Here is a 16,661-nt window from a genome sequence, read left to right on the forward strand (position 1 = left end):
AAATTTCTCAGGAAATGTTTTCCAAATGAAGTGTTCACCCCTAATCACTATGCTGGCAAAAATCACTGGACTTGTATCTACTTTGTGATCTCTTCACTCTCATTGGCTGATTTCTTATTTGTCATTATGCATGATTTTCCAAACTGTAAGATTCAACAGAAATTACCAAGACAGAGTAACATTACCAAATTATATGGTCTTATTTTTTTTTTTTTTGCTAAAATGTCTTGTTCTTTAAAACTGTTAATGATTTTGGAATACAAGGAAGTGAAACAGTGAAAATAGTCTATCTGGTACCAAAGCCACACATACTCATCTGATACTTTGAGTTTTTCAGAAGACTTAGACTTGGACAAATGTAAGCATGGTCCTGTGTCACTGGCTTCAGTGCTGTTATTTTGAACTTTGAAATAAGAAGTACTGTTGCACTTCCTTGTAGAAGGAAAGAGTACTAACTTCTCTTACTTTCTTTTCCTTAATATAAATTAATTTTGTAATAAAAAATTTTCTTTTCATGACCAATAATCAAAAAATTGTAGTGAAAGTAAGTTCATTGGTCATCATTAACTGTAGCATTGGATGATTTATGTACTTGAAGGTCCTCGAAAATTCCCCATGGCTCAGACAGAGTCTCTCCTGATGAAGATGCGCTCGGTGGCCAGTGATGAGCTGTACACTATGATGCAGAGGAGGATGAGCCAGGAACACCCCAGCCAGGCCTCAGAGGCAGAACTTGCCCAGAGACTGCAGAGACTCACCATCTTGGCTGTGAACAGGATCATTTACCAAGGTAGCCCAGAACTTGCTTTTCTCCCTTCAGTGCAGATTCACAAGGGAAGTATGAAGGTGATTAGGTTTCCTTTTTTTAAGACTTTTTTTTCTCTTTTTAAAAACCACAGTGTAGCCAGGCCGTGGTGGCAGATGCCTTTAATCCCAGCACTGGGGAGGTGGAGGGATCTCTGAGTTTGAGGCCAGCCTGGTCTACAAAGCTACACAAAGAAACCATGTCTTGAGAAAAATAAAAACAGAACAAACAAAACAAAAAACAAAACAACAACAACAACAACAACAAAAAACCCACGGAGTAAAGGAGGCTTAGGTTCCTAATGTATTAAGTACTAGTCTGGGTTGGCCATTGATTTCAAAATGATAATTTTTTAACTTTTCTTTTGACAAAGTAATATATTCATGGGCTATTATTAGAAATAATACAAAGATCCTGCAGTTTCCCCCATGGAATCTTGCAAAACTATAATACAGTGTCACTGTCAGGAAGGAGACATAGATATAGCCAAAGAGGACATTTCCATCCCCAGAAGGAATTACCATGTTGCCCTGTTATGGCCAAACTCACTTTCTTCCTACTCCTAGGCCCTACCTACTTCCATTTTACCCTACATTTCCTTGTTTCTATCATTTTTTTTTTCCAAGACAGCCAGACACAGTGGTTTGTGCCTCTGATCCAGGCACTCAGACACTGAAGTGGGACTGTTTGAGCCTAAGAGTTCCAGACTGCCCTGGCAGCAACACAGCAGTGAAAAACAAAACAAAACAACAGATGTAGTGGCCCATGCCTTTAATTCCAGAGTGCTGGGGAGGCAGAGGCAGGCAAATCTATGTGAGTTGGAGGTCAGGACTAATGAACATTCCTTAACTATATCATTCAACTGTATGTATGTATATCAAAGCACCAAGCCATACACTTTATATACAGAATATAATTTCTTTCAGTTAGGCCTCAGTAAAGTGGAAAAATTAAAGCACTATTGGTGAGTCAAAATAGAATTCTAAAATCTATTCAAGGGGTCTGGAGAGATGGCTCAGGAGTTAAGAGTATTCGTTGCTCTTGCAGAGGACCCAGAACCCATATGGTAACTCACAACCATTTGTAACTCCAATTCAGGGAATCTGATACCTTCTTGTGGCCTCTAAGAGCACTAGACATGTATGTAGTGCACATAGGCCAAACATTCATACACATACAAAATACATTTTTTTACAAAATCTTAAGAAATTATTTAAAGAGTTATTCTGGTTATCCTAGGAAGGTAAGAAGAAGAAAGAATTGTCCCTAAAAACATGTTAAGCCCAAGAGGAATTTTGTTACTGTGGTTCTGTTTTAACTCTTCTAATTTATATTTGGGACAACAGACTTCCAGACTTAAATCTAAAACTGAAGCAGGATTATCACATTACAGCATTAAAAGGCTAGTGCATAATCCCAGCACTTGGGAGGCAAAGACAGGCAGATGTCTATGAGTTCAAGACCAGCCTGGTCTACTGAGCGAACTCCAGGACAGTCTCCAATGCTACAGAGAAATCCTGTCTGGAAAAACAAAAAACAAAAAAAAAAAAACAAGAAAACAAACAGAAAAAAAGGCTAGTACATGTACCCATCCATCACAGATCCATTCAGTATGTATTCAGTATGTGTCATGTGGTCTTTCAGTTGATTTGTACAAGAGTCATATGGTCTTAGTAATTTTTAAAACCTTTTGTTTCATTGGCAAATTTGGCCTTTATAATGTCTTAAGTATTTTTAGATGTCTATATTATTTTAAGTGAATTAACTCTTCTGTCACATTTTATCTACGTTAATTAGTACATTTATACTATGGTAAGAGATTTTTAAATTTTTATTTATGTTTTGTTTGTGTAAAACAGGGTCTCTCTATAATCCCTGGCTGTCCTGGAATTCATTATGTAGACTAAGCTGACCTCAAACTCACAGAGATCTGCCTGTTTCTGTCTCTTGAATACTGGGAATAAAAGCATGCACCACCATACCTGGCAAGAGGATTTTTTAAATTTAATTAAAATATAATTATATCATCCCCCTCCTCTCTTTCCTACCTCCAGCCCTTCCCATGTCTCCCCCTTGCTGCTCCCTCTCAAATTCATGCCTTCTTTTTCTTTGATTATGTGTGTAAATAAATATATAAACACAACTTTCTGAATCCATTTAGTATTGCTTGTATGTATGTTTTCAGTATTGACTACTTGGTTTCACATAACCATTTAAAGTGCTCATGTTGGGAAAGCTAATTCTCCCTCACTCAACAGTTGTTAATTGCCTGTAATTCTTCATCTAGGCGCAGTGCTCTTCAATTTCTCCCATCCATCTACTTTGACATGTCAACTGTTGTTGTCATTGTTCAAGTCTTGCTTAAGCAATCATATTGTTGAAATTTCTTGAGTGTCTCTTCCATGTAATATCTAGAAGACATAATCTTACAGAAGACTTCCTGGTCTTCTGGCTATTACAGTTTTCCTACCCTAAGTTCCATAATGTTCTCTAAGCTGTAGATGTAAGGTGGTGTTGTATATGTATCCACTGGGGTTGGGTACTTCATGAATTCTATTCATTTTGATTAGTTGTGGCTTTCTGAAATGATCTCCATATGATGCAAAAAGAAGTTTCTTTGATGAGGGATAGGAGCTACAATCTCTGTGAGAGTAAGGATAACTATTTAGAATGCAGTTAGGAATTATACTGGTTTAGGAAAATGGCAGTTGCAGGTTCTCTTCCAAAATCCATGGCATCACTAGCCACTGGTGGTTGGCTAGATTTATAGTACCAGGCATGATTTCTTTCCTGTTGAGCAGTCCTTAAATCCGTTTGACAGAAGTTGATTACTGCCAAGATACACCTTTAAGAATATCTTACTGTGCTGATCATTGTGGATCATAGGTGTCACAGCTAGATTGCTTTTCTTCCTTGGCAGCTTGAATCATCTTCCTGTGTGATGAAAGCTAGTCCCCAGGAAGGAGGCTTTCAGATCAGATCACGCCAGAATCTTCCAAATCCTGTGTCTAAAGTGCATGGTATCTTCAGTAATGTGGAATTTCCTTCAGACTTCTAGAAGTCAACCAAGGGCAATAGCAGTAACCTATATTGTTTTGAGTGTCTCTTGGACTCCCCTAACCACCAACTTGAAAGGAGGTTTTTCATGCCCAATACTGGGGGGTGGTTTTTTGTTTTGTTTTGGTTTTGGTTTTGTTTCAAGACAGGGTTTCTCTTTATTGCTTTGGAGACTGTCCTGGAAATTGCTCTGTAGACCAGACTGGCCTCCAACTCACAGAGATCCACCTGCCTCTGCCTCCTGAGTGCTGGGATTAAAGGCATGTGCCACCAACATATGGCCCAATACTGAGGTTTTTATTAGGCTTTTTAGTTAGGTTTTGTGCATGGCTCTTGGGGATCCCAGGTGGCATAACTTCATTAAAATATATACAATTATATGTATTATAAGTAATTTTAGGTAAATGTAAAATAATTTTCTATGGCTATCTCAAATATCCTCTGATATGGGATAATGCTCTTGTATACTGTAAAGATTTGTCACTCCTATTGGTTTAATAAAACGATGATTGGCCAGTAGCAGGAAGGGGACTACCAGACTAGGAATATTCTGGGAAAAGGAAGGCAGAGACAGATTGCCAAACACAAGAGGAAGCAAGATAAGAATGCCTTACTGAGAAAAGGTACCAAACCACATGGCTAAACATAGATAAGAATTATGTAAGAGTTGTTAGTAATAAGCCTGAGCAATAGGCCAAACAGTTTATAATTAACATAAGCCTCTGTGTGTTTATTTGGGACTGAAAGGCTGCAGGACCAGGCAGGACAGAAACTTCCATCTACAATCCTCAGTGTTATTTATCCCAAGAGGGTTGTTTTACCAGCATCATTACTATGTATATCAGTGAGTTAACTAATTTTTTAATTCTTTTTTAATTCAAAGAGTTGAATTTAGATATTATTGACATTTTGAGAACTCCGGAAAATGCAGTCCAAAGCAAGACCTCCATTTCCCAGACTGAAATTTCTGAAGAAGATATGCATCATGAGCAACCTTCCGTATACAATCCATTTCAGAAAGAAATGTTCACATATCTGATAGATGGATTCAAAGTGTCTATTGTAAGTAAATTAATTACTTGGAAGGTGTCCATTTATAGAAACTGAATAGAGGTCTACATGTCTAAACTATGGGTTTCCAAAATCATATTTCTTCTTAGCTATTCAGTATTTTTCTGCATTTGAAGCAATTTGAATTCATTTTTCTGTTTTGGTTTTTAGATGGGTTTTTTTACTTTGTGGGATTTTGTTTTGTTTGTTTGTTTGTTTGTTTGTTTGTTTGAAGTAAGGACTCACTATGTAGCCTAGGTTGACTTTGAACTTATATTTCTAATGTCTCAGTCTCCTATTAATTGAGATTGCAGGTGTGTGCCATTATGCCTGGCTTGGGCTTTCAGTAACAGAGTAATTGAATATATTTTGCTGAATTACCTGTTACAAAATGAAGACCCTCATATAGCATCAGGGAAGAGTAAGTTTTTGATGATTACTGTGGCTGTAAATGAATAGCCTATTTTTAAAGGGCTTTATTTATGGTTATATTCTTGAGTTTCTTAATTATCACAACATTTGGATCTTGGAACCAACTTATCTTCTGGTGCCTTCAAAATGATATAGAGAATATTGATGAATGTCTGGCTTCACATACCATCATCTCACTTGAGCTTCTTTGGATCATTTACACTTCACTGTGGGGAACAAATCAATCAGTTCACTCTGTCAGTAGTACAAAAGGCCAATCTAATTCTAGAATACCATGAGTCATCATTGTCAATCTCTGAATCTAAACTAGATTATAGTGTCCGTCTTTGATCATTAAATAAACTGTAGATGCACTTAGAATTCAATCACTCAAACAGAGATCTTAAGAGTAGGAGTAATTGGAAAGCCTTTCTAAAGTTCTGAATAAACTCTAAAATACACTGATTCCAGTATTAAACCCAGGTGACTTGTTCATTACTAGGCTACTGGTTGATTATACATTAGGGAAAATTGATGATCAATTTCTATATAATTCTAAATTTGTAACTATTGTTCTTACTGTGGTAGTACTGACTCAACTTTTTATTATGAGTTCTTTGTCTTTTATATTATAGAATCAAGGTGACCTTATCTACCATTGTTCTCTAGTTGTTTGATTTGATTTTAATTCACAGTCTGTAAGCCCTTGGTAGTTTTTGAAAAATGGCTCATGACATTAGCTTGTCCTTGTGTCAAAAAGAAAACTTACCTCTTTTTCTACTTGTGGCAAAAGTACATAAAGTTCTGAATATTGTTGTAAATCTATCTTAAACTCATTTGTGTAGATATGTATATGAGTGTCTAACTTAGAATATTAAATCTAGAATGAATCATGTTCTATTGCCTTCCTTGAGTTGTGTGAAGTTAGTATAGTATTGCTTAAGAAGTCTGATCCTGAGCAACCCAGCTTGCTCAGCAGGTAAAAAACACCATGCAAATGTTGACAAACTAATTTTGATGCCTCGAACCCATGAAATAAGAGAACCAACCCCACAAAGTTGTCCTTCCACTTCCACATGCATGCTGTAGCACATAGACACTCTCCCTACACATACTATTGCTACTGCTGCTGCTACTAATAATATTTAGTTCTTTAAAATCTGATCCTAATTCACTCCTATTTTGACTTAGGGTTCAAATAAAACCAGTGGTTGTAAGCAGCAGTGGACTAAAATCATGGGGTCCTGTAAAGAAACTTTCCGAATCCAGCTTGGAAGATTGCTAGCACATATTTTGTCACCAGCTCATACTGTCCAAGAAAGGAAGCAAATATTTGAAATAGTTCATGAACCAGCTCATCAGGATATACTTCGAGACTGTCTTAGCCCATCCCCGCAAGTAAGTATCCTAGCATTTGATAAAGCCTTTCAAATTCCTACTTATTTCCAGGATTTAGATGTTCTTTAAGTTCTTAGACAGTCTTAAATGGTTACTTATTGCCATATTGTAAAGTATTTTCCTTTTTAAAATATATTTTTAATTAAAATCTAATTATATTACTCTCCCCACTTTACTTTCTTCCCTCCAGTCCCTCCCTATTTCCTTCCTCCCACACTCTAAATTAATAGCCCTTTTCTTTATTATTATTCCATATATGTGTGTATATGTATAAATATATAAACATAATCTGCTGAGTCTGGTTTTGTTGTTGAGAGCTCTTCATTCTCCTTTTGTTCTTAACTAGATAGCATGTCCTCTATAGAATGTTCTTTATGCTTTTCATGGCTGCATACTAGTTTTGTTCTGTTAGCTTTCTCCTGGGGTTGCAAAGCTCACAGCTGCATTTCTCCATTCAAATTCTCCTCCTTTCAAGATAGTTTCTCATCACTGCCCCTCACAACCTCTTTCCATCTTGTGAGGCTCACCAAAAACAGGGCACTCTGTTTTCTCCTTTATCCACCACTTAGCCTTTGACTAGCTCACCCTGAATTTCTTCTCTCTTCCTTTAGTACATTCAGAAAACTTCAATCTGAGAACCGTCATTGAAAGCTTTACTTTTATACACTCTTGTTATTTTATAAAGATTTATAATAGATTCAGTTTCTTAAGTTAGTTTGGTTTGTTTTGGGTTTTTTTTGAGATGGAAACTGTTGTCCAGACAGATCTTAAACTTATGGGCTAAAGTGATTTTTCTGTCTTTGCCTCCCAAGATGTCTACTTTTTGAAAGAAAAAAAAAAAAAGAACTTTCTACATGTGACCTAACACCTTTTCTCATCGGAAAAATTATTGATCAAAGGATAGAAAAATGAGATAGTAGGAACAGCTTAGTGTTTGAGAAAATACGTGTTTCTTGGCATGTTCTCATGTTGTAGCCTAGACTATCCAGAAACTGGTAGCAATCCTTCAGCGTCTGCCTACAAATGCTGAGGTGTAAGCCACTGTTTCTGGCTTTTTTCCCCATATAGTTCTTTAAAGACAGCTTAGAATGTCATTGAATACTAAGCTGAAATAGTTTTAATGTAAAACGAACATTACTTTTAAGACACATAAGAAAATACCCCAGTCTTGGACAGCTTTTCTTTATTTGCCAACTCTTCAGTGCTTTTACTCTCATAGCATCTGTTACTTTTCTTCTTTTGGTCAGGTAGCAGCTGTTTTCTGACTAATTTAAAATGCTGCATTGAAATAAGCTTTGCTACTTTCACTGTTTCGTGTTCATTTTGGGCTCATAGCAACATGATATGATTCAGCATGTTAGTTTAAATATCACCAATCATTTCTAGACCCATTTGTTGACATTTAATTCTGTTCACAATTTAAAATGCCATAAAGCCAAATTCAGTGATGTTTGCATCATTGAAGATTTTTAAAGGGCATGTGTTTAATTTGTTGGCATAATTTTTGTTTAACATGTATGTACACATGACAGTCAAATGTGATAGACATAATGTGGAACACCCACCTAACCAAAGTAGGAACAAAACTTTGGTTTGAGTTTGCATTTCAAAGGACTGCTGTCATCATCTTAAGAACTCTAATTTTGGCTTTAGGTCTGCTCATAGACTGGCCTACAATAGCCCTCTCCTTGACACTCATGTGGAACTCATGAGGAGCAGGATCTTACTGCCTTTAGTTTCTTGCCTCTTGTGATGACAAGCTAGGGACAGTCTTTATTTCCTGAAATCTTACCATTTTCTTCTGAGTGAAACTCAAAGGAAAGGGGATGGAGATGTACTTTTACTTTAAATTAAAAGACAGGTTTCTCTTCTAGTTCAGTGTTTTTGTCTTTTCCTTTATCCCCACTTTTTCCTTAACAATTCTCCCCAGAAGTTGGCTAACTAATTGCTTCATTTCAACCATTTATGAAAAGTTTCTAATATACACAGAGAAATAGAATAATCTAATGAATACCACATAACCATCATATTAAATATAGGTTTAATATTTGATAGCATCTATCTCACACTGGTGGTGTCATTTCTTCTATTTCTAATTTATTTAAAGGTGGCTTGTAGAAATCATGACATTTTCTAGATTCTTTTTTAAGACACTTTTTTCTATTATCAAAACAAATAAAATTAGCAGTATCTACTGCATAATTAAATTTTTTTCTACTCTAGCATGCTATATTGAAGTCAGACCCAACAAGCTAATTTTAGAAATACATTTAAATTTATTATTAAATAATTTTAAACCAAATATAGAAATATAATTGACTTTATTATTAAATAACTTAAATGGAAGAAATAAAAATTCTTTATGACTAAAGCATTATTACTTTTTTTAAAGCATGGAGCCAAGTTGGTTCTGTATTTGTCAGAGTTGATACATAATCATCAAGATGAGTTAAATGAAGAAGAACTGGACACAGCAGAAATGCTTATGAATGCTTTAAAATTATGTGGTCACAAGTGCATTCCTCCCAGTGCCCCTTCTAAACCAGAGCTCATTAAAATGATCAAAGAGGTGAGTCTATCAATCAGAGTTGTTTTTTTAGGAAATCCTGCTGAACATACTTAACACAGTGACTTAAAGATTTTTTTCATTATTGGGTAACATTGATGATGAGCTTGCAATGATTCTTTCGTTTTTACTACAAGAATTTTTTATCAAGATAGAAAAAAAATAGACTTATTTTGAAGAGCTTTCTATTCTCTTTGGTTCTTGTCATCCATTATCTATAGCTTACAATGAAGGAAAGATTTTTTTTTAAGATTTACTGATTTTATGTGTATGGATGTTTGCCAGCATGTAAGACTGTGTACCACATATGTACACCTTGGAGAGCTGAAGAGGAATCAGAGTTACAGGTGGTTGTGAGTCATCATTCAGGTGCTGGGAAATGAATCCCAGTCCTTGACAAAAGCAACAAATGCTCTTAGCCACTCAGCTGTTTTTATATCCCCATGAAGGACAGATTTTGTAGTGACAAATAAGTCAGTACATATCTGAACTAAAGGATTCTTTAACAAGCAAGTAAAATGAGCAGGTAGCAGCTATGTAAAGTCAGCAGGCTGGGGAACATACTTAACTTTTTTGTTGTTCTAATTTCAGTGGCTCAAACTATACAAAAAAAAAAACAGGGAGATTATAATGTTGTTTAAATGGCTTATATTTCAGTAGTCTGATCTCTTAAGAGTAATAATTTTTTGCTTTATTAGCTTGGTTTCAAAATTACTTTGTTAAGCCCCATGCCAATATTATATGACAAGTAACAAGTTTTGGGGCTCAGAATGTTGATCAGTTTGTAGAATAATTACCTAAAGGGCCTGGATGTAGTGGTATACTTCTGTAATTACAGTATTAGGGAGGCTGAAACAGGAGGGTTGGGAGTTTATGGTCATCTGTGATTACATAGTGAGTGCAGTGCCAGCCTGACATTCGTGAAATCCTGTCGCCAAAAAAGAAGAAAGAAAATAAGTTTTATATATTATTGTTTAAATCTTTAGGAACAAAAGAAATATGAAAATGAAGAGAGTGTGAGTAAAGGTTCATGGCAGAAAACAGTCAACAATAATCAACAAAGGTGAGTTATAATGTATTCCAAAGTCTGTTCTTCAGAAGTCATTCAATCCTGTACATTTAGCCCCCCCTTTTTTTTTGGAGGGGGTAGGGGGAGTGGGATTGATTTTCAAAACTTTTGAGGTCATTTTTTGTGTGTATGCAAATGTGTTTATGTCTGTGTGTTTGAATCTGTGTGCATGTGTATGTATATATGTGGAATGCTGGAGATGGAACTCAAGTTCTTGTGCATGCTGTCCAAATGCTATACCACTGAGCTGTACCCCCAGCCCTCAGATGTACTATTAAAGTATTATTTAATGTTCCATGGATGGTTAACTTTGGAACAATCTTGCTTAGTCTCTTTCAGCGGCTCGATTTAAAATCCAAGGATATATCTAAAATAGCTGCAGATATCACCCAGGCCATATCTCTATCCCAAGGAATTGAAAGAAAAAAAGTGATTCAGCACATCAGAGGGATGTACAAAGTCGATCTGAGTGCCAGCAGACACTGGCAGGAACTCATCCAGCAGCTGACACATGACAGGTGTGTGCTGGGAACACGTCTGGGTTCATTCAGCTTTTAGATGTGATGTTAATACCATTTTCAATATAGAATTCAGATTTGTAAATCTATTTAAGGAAACATTTTTATCTAATTACCATTTTTTTCAATTTTTTAAAGATTTTTTAGGCGTACAGTGTTCTGTCTGCATGTATGCTACGTGCCAGAAGAGGTCACCAGATCTCATTACAGATGGTTGAGAGCCATCATGTGGTTGCTGGGAATTGAACTTAGTATCTCTGGAAGAACAGCCAATGAGTACTCTTAACCACTGAGCCAGCCCCCCCCCCCATTTTTTAATCTTTTAAAATAATCACATGAGTTTTTTTTAATTATTGAAGAAAAACAAAAGCAGTAGCTCTTCAGATAGTAAAATCAACTTCAATTTTAAACATTTTTTTTAAAGGATAGAGAAATTGTCAAAAGAGTATGGTTGAAAATGGATCTTTTTCTAGCTTAGATTTTATTAATATGATATTAAAAATGCATTATGAGGAAGCTAAGAAAAGAAGGTGACTTAGTGGTTAAGAGAGCTTATGCTCTTGCAGAGGACAGGTTTCAGTTCCCCAGCACCCATGTGGAGCACCTCACAAACCATCAGTCGCTCCAGTACCACGAGATTCAATGCTCTCTTGTGGCCTTCACAGGCATTAGGTACACATATGGTCCACATTCATACATGCAGGAAAAATGCTCATACATTTAAAAATTAATCTTTTTTTAAAGACAAATTACAAATGACAAAAAAGAAAATGTGTCATTCTTTATATTTAACATCACTAGTTACAGCCAGGCATGGTGATGCATTCCTTTAATCCCAGCACTTGGTTGGCAGAGGCAGGCAAATCTCTGTGAGTTCAAAGCCAGCCTGGTCTACATAGTGAGTTTCAGGATAACCAGAGCTACATAGTGAGACTCTATCTCAAAAAAAAAAAAAAAAAAAAAAAAAAAAGATAAGCTTGTTAGTGCTTAGATAAGCTTGTTAGTGCTTTGACTTTGAGTGCTAAAATACACTAATAATTATATAATAATGGAAATTGCAAACAGAAAGAATTACACTTAGAAAAGTTTATAAAATAGCATGTGCCTAGGCTATGCTAAACCCTGAGGTCATTCCCCAGTACCCCCTCAAAAAAAATTTTTTTAAGTACATGAAATTGGGAAACTGGGGTATATATTCTCTACTGATTACAACAGAAAAAAGGAAATAATTCAGTGGTTTTGAATTAAATAATTCATTTAATTTGAATGGGTGTTTATTATATTTAATGACAAAAAGCAAGAAAATTTGTTTTCAGAAAATATATTGAAAAATTAATATTTTTTATTTTGAAAACTTACATAGATATAAAAGTATAATTCCACTATCCCTGAAGAGCAAAAAATATGAGTACTCACTTGATGTATGTTAGACTTTTTAAACAAATTGAAAATACTTAGAATTGACAGAGGGTAATTTGATCTTTTTGTTTGCATTATGGTTCTTTGAGACAGAGTCTTATGTAGCCTTGGTTGACCTTGAACTTGCTGTGTAACTGAGAGGGGCTTAAACTCTTAATCTTCCTACTCTGTCTATCAATTACTGTGATTACAGGCATGTGCCATCAGTCTCAGCTGTGAATTTTATTTTTAAAACCATTATTTACTATACTTTAATTTTTGTTTAGATTTTTTTCTTGTGCCAATATGGACAATAGGACATTAGCTGGACATGTTAGCTTTTGTTCTTCAGAGCTTTGGTGGTGGTGTACCCTAGATAAGTGCATGTTTGGAGCCCTACAAATATTTCTTTCTCTGGAAATATCTTAGTGAGTCTATCCTAAGGAAAGGTTTCAAAATGCAGACAGCAGTAAATTAATTGGGAACAACAAAGGAATAGTTACAGTAGCATGGTAGATACATAATGATGCCAGAAAATTATGTTCTGGGTAATAGAATTAAGAGTGATTTTTTTTATCTGCTTTCTAAAAATTACTTACTATAGTTTTACTCCTTTCTTTCATCTAATATCTAATTTTTTTAAATGTGGCATATACTGCAAAAAAGGAACTATTGATCAGTAGAAAAAATGGGAACTCTAAACTAATTTGCAGAAATTTTTCCATTAGCTAGTAACCAAGTTAAGTATAGTGTGTTGTATAATGCTAATAAAGTTTTGTGGTAGTAGGGATACATATTTTTAAAATTTTAGTATAGTTAACATGGAAGAGGAAAATCTCATGAGGTCTCAATGTTTGACAAAAAACCACAGACAACTAAGGAATACTGAGATTGCGAAAAATAGTTTTCCTTGAGGAAAAGTACAGCAATTGTTTATCAATACCAAGTTGTCAGCCCTGAAAATAAACACACAAGTAACATTATGCAGACTGAGCAGGTTGCATTTATATATTTAGGAGAGAGGGGGGAGGAGGGAGGAGGAGGAAGGGAGAAGGGAGGGAGGGAGGGAGAGAGTGAGAGAGAGAGAGAGAGAGAGAGACAGAGACAGAGACAGAGACAGAGACAGAGACAGAGAGACAGAGAGAGATTGAGAGAGAGAGAATAATTTAAAAAGAGACCATGAATTTGAAAAAGCAAGGAAGAGTATGTGGGAGGGGTTGGAAGGAGGAAAGAGAAGGGGGAAATGATGTAATTATCAATGACCTAACTCAGAAATTTTCTTTGAATTTTGGAGCAGAAAATAAAATTTAGTAGATACAAGAAACTAGAAGCAGCACTTACTCCTGAAGGGAACTTGAACTGGACTCAGGGACAGATATTCTCTGTGTTAGTCTTTATCCTAGGTATATGCTTCCCCTAATGTACAAATTGCTGTTTTGTAATTAAACAGGTCCATTGCATTACTCTATAATGACTTTAAGGCTGTATGTCCTTGGATGACCACAAATTGTTTTATTTCAACTTGCAGAGCAGTCTGGTATGATCCAATCTACTATCCAACTTCATGGCAGTTGGATCCAACAGAAGGGCCAAACCGAGAGAGGAGACGTTTGCAGAGATGTTATTTAACTATTCCAAATAAGTATCTCCTTAGGGACAGACAAAAGTCAGAAGGTAATAGTAACTTTGGTCTTGACTGTAGTTATGGCAGATAACTTGTTATTAGATAAGTGTTATGTACTTTTTTTTTTTCTCAACAGGTGTGGTCAAACCACCACTTTCTTACCTATTTGAAGATAAAACTCATTCTTCCTTCTCCTCTACTGTCAAAGACAAAGCTGCAAGTGAATCCATAAGGTAGGTCTGAGTACATGCCTCCCTTCAGTCTTTGATGAATGTACAAAAATAGCTCATTGTAGGTTTTGCGTAGTGTTGGTTTCAGCTAATGCTGTGGTGTTAGGAAAGTCTTAAACAAAAGAGGCTTGAGACAAGACAAGAATGAATGACAAACTCCAAATGCCATTTCTAACATGGGGGTTTAATATCATACTCAGACCCTACCTAGCATATTTATATTTTATAACTGACTTTTCAGTCTCTGTAAAGTAGATAGAGCTGCTGCTGGTGCCACCACAGGAGTGGAATGTAGTGACATAAAGGGTCAAATTCCAGTTTCTACCCTGCCTGCCTGCCTGATCTTGGGCATGTTATTTAGCCTCTCTGCTTCAGTTTCCCCACTTCCTAAGTAAGGGAAATTATCATATACAGGCTTTTCATGCTATTATTGAATATTAAATGTGTCAGTATGTTTTAGCTATTAACAGTGTTGCCATATTCTTGTTGTGGTTATTATTGTACCATTTTATAGTTAGAAACCTTACACTCTAAAAAATCAATGACTTCAGAACAGAAATTTTCTGAACCCAATGTCCCTGTTTTTCCTAAAAACAACAAGAATAATAAAAAACTAGATTTCTTTCACACATTGAAGTATCAGTGACCTAACACAGTGTCAGTTGCTTACTTAAACTATGAAACATTGGTGTTTCTTAGGTATCTAATCCATATATTCTATAGGCAGCTGCAGGAATCCTTAGTCTTTCCTAAAGATTTCCATCACTTCTCTGATGAGTGTTATAAATAGCACAGGATTGTCATTTGGGTTTTGAGACACCAGCTTACACTACTTAAACTCTAATCTGCTTTGCATTAATATTTTACTAGATTAAAAAGCTTGAAATCTAAAATTGAGCAAAAAATTGAATCATAGCAATTTTCAACATGTTTTGACAGAGTGAATCGAAGATGTATCAGTGTTGCACCATCCAGAGAGACAGCTGGGGAATTGTTGTTAGGTAAGTTGACTTCAAAAGAATTTCACTCATATTCACCCTTCCTTATTTTATTCTTAAATAATTTGAAGCATTTTGCATACAGAGGTAAAATGTCTTTATTATCATGTAGGTGGCTTTGCTTTGACATTATAGAGATAGCCCCCACTTACCTACAGGGCCCAAGTAGATGTTTGAAAGCACAGATAGTACTGTTTTCCCATGTACACATGCCATGATAAAGTTAAATTATAAACTGGCCACAGAAAGAGGTTAATAAAAATAACTAACAAAATAACAACACTACCATCAAAGTTCTATGAATATGAGGCCTCTCAAAATACTTTATTGTACTATCAACTTTATACTTAAAAGTACAATTTCATGGCTTCTCTTGGCATATGTGGATAGCCAGCATTACTATTCTTGTTTTTAGGGGCCATTATTAAAATGAAATAAAGGTTATTTGGTCATAAAGTGTTCAACATTGTAGCAATAAACCTGATGACCAGCTGATGGCTGACTAGTAGGCCTGGATACACTACCTGAAGAGATGCTTCATGTTGCAGATAGCATGGAGCAGGACAGGACTGGATTTCATCATGCACTTAGAGTAACATGATTGAAAATTTTAAAGTATTTATTTTCTATATTTTCAATGGAATATTTTCAGATCATGGTTGACTATAAGTAGCTGAAGCCTCAAAACACAAAACCACAGACTAGTCCAATTGTCATCAGAGAGGTTTCATCCAGCAACTGATGGAAACAGATGCAGAGACCTACAGCCAAACATTAGGCGGAGCTCAGAGAATCCTGCAGAAGAGGGGGAGAAAGGATTATAGGAGCCAGAGGGGTCAAGGACACTTCAAGAAAACCCATAGAATCAGCTAACCTAAGCTCATAGGGGCTCACAGAGAGTGAAGTGACAACCAGGGAGCCTACATGGGACTGACCTAGACCCTCTGCATATATGATACAGTTGTGTAGCTTGGTCTTCTTGTGGGACTCCTAACAGTGGGAGCAGGGGCCCTGTCTCTGGCTCTTTTGCTAGCTTTTATGACACTATTCCTCATAGGTTGCCTTATCCAGCCTTAATACAAGGAGGGGTGCCTAGTCTTACTGATATGTCATATTTGGTTGCTACATGTGGGAGACCTGCCCTTTTCTGAATAGAAATGAAGGAGGAGTGGATGGGCATGGAGCAGAGTAGAGGTGGAGAGGACTAGAAGGAGAGGAAAGAGGGGAAACAGCTGTTGGGCTATAAATAAATACAAAACCACAAATAAAGTGTGATGGGGGACTACTCTAATGAATTTGAAAAAATAACATTTTCTGAAAGTACATGTTCAAAATATTTTATTAAGTTGACTTTATGGGTAAACATTTTTATATATTCAATCATTCCTTTGACTTCGTAGAGTAACAGAGTAATGCAAATCAGTGCACTTGTACTATAAGGAGAAGGTAATAGTTGAATAAGCCAATAGACAGGCAGTATGGATACATGCTTTGTATATATTCTAATTTTATTTTTACAGTAGTTTTGGAAATCCAG

The 16,661-nt window shown here is 35.9% G+C and overlaps 1 protein-coding gene across 3 annotated transcripts in view; it reads left to right on the top strand.

Moving 5' to 3' along the window:
• Window positions 1-16,661, top strand: part of Lyst (lysosomal trafficking regulator) — a 171,603-nt gene that overhangs the window by 112,447 nt on the left and 42,495 nt on the right. For all 3 annotated transcript variants that reach the window (XM_035442855.1, XM_027409436.2, XM_035442856.1), the window contains exons 29-37: window positions 599-790; window positions 4,746-4,924; window positions 6,515-6,721; window positions 9,114-9,290; window positions 10,274-10,350; window positions 10,686-10,874; window positions 13,801-13,946; window positions 14,033-14,129; window positions 15,066-15,127. In XM_035442855.1, coding sequence (XP_035298746.1) covers window positions 599-790; window positions 4,746-4,924; window positions 6,515-6,721; window positions 9,114-9,290; window positions 10,274-10,350; window positions 10,686-10,874; window positions 13,801-13,946; window positions 14,033-14,129; window positions 15,066-15,127 — 1,326 coding nt within the window. The remainder of the gene's footprint in view (window positions 1-598; window positions 791-4,745; window positions 4,925-6,514; window positions 6,722-9,113; window positions 9,291-10,273; window positions 10,351-10,685; window positions 10,875-13,800; window positions 13,947-14,032; window positions 14,130-15,065; window positions 15,128-16,661) is intronic.

Source organism: Cricetulus griseus, chromosome 3 (genome assembly GCF_003668045.3).
Source record: "Cricetulus griseus strain 17A/GY chromosome 3, alternate assembly CriGri-PICRH-1.0, whole genome shotgun sequence".
NCBI classification, from domain to species: Eukaryota; Metazoa; Chordata; class Mammalia; order Rodentia; family Cricetidae; genus Cricetulus; species Cricetulus griseus.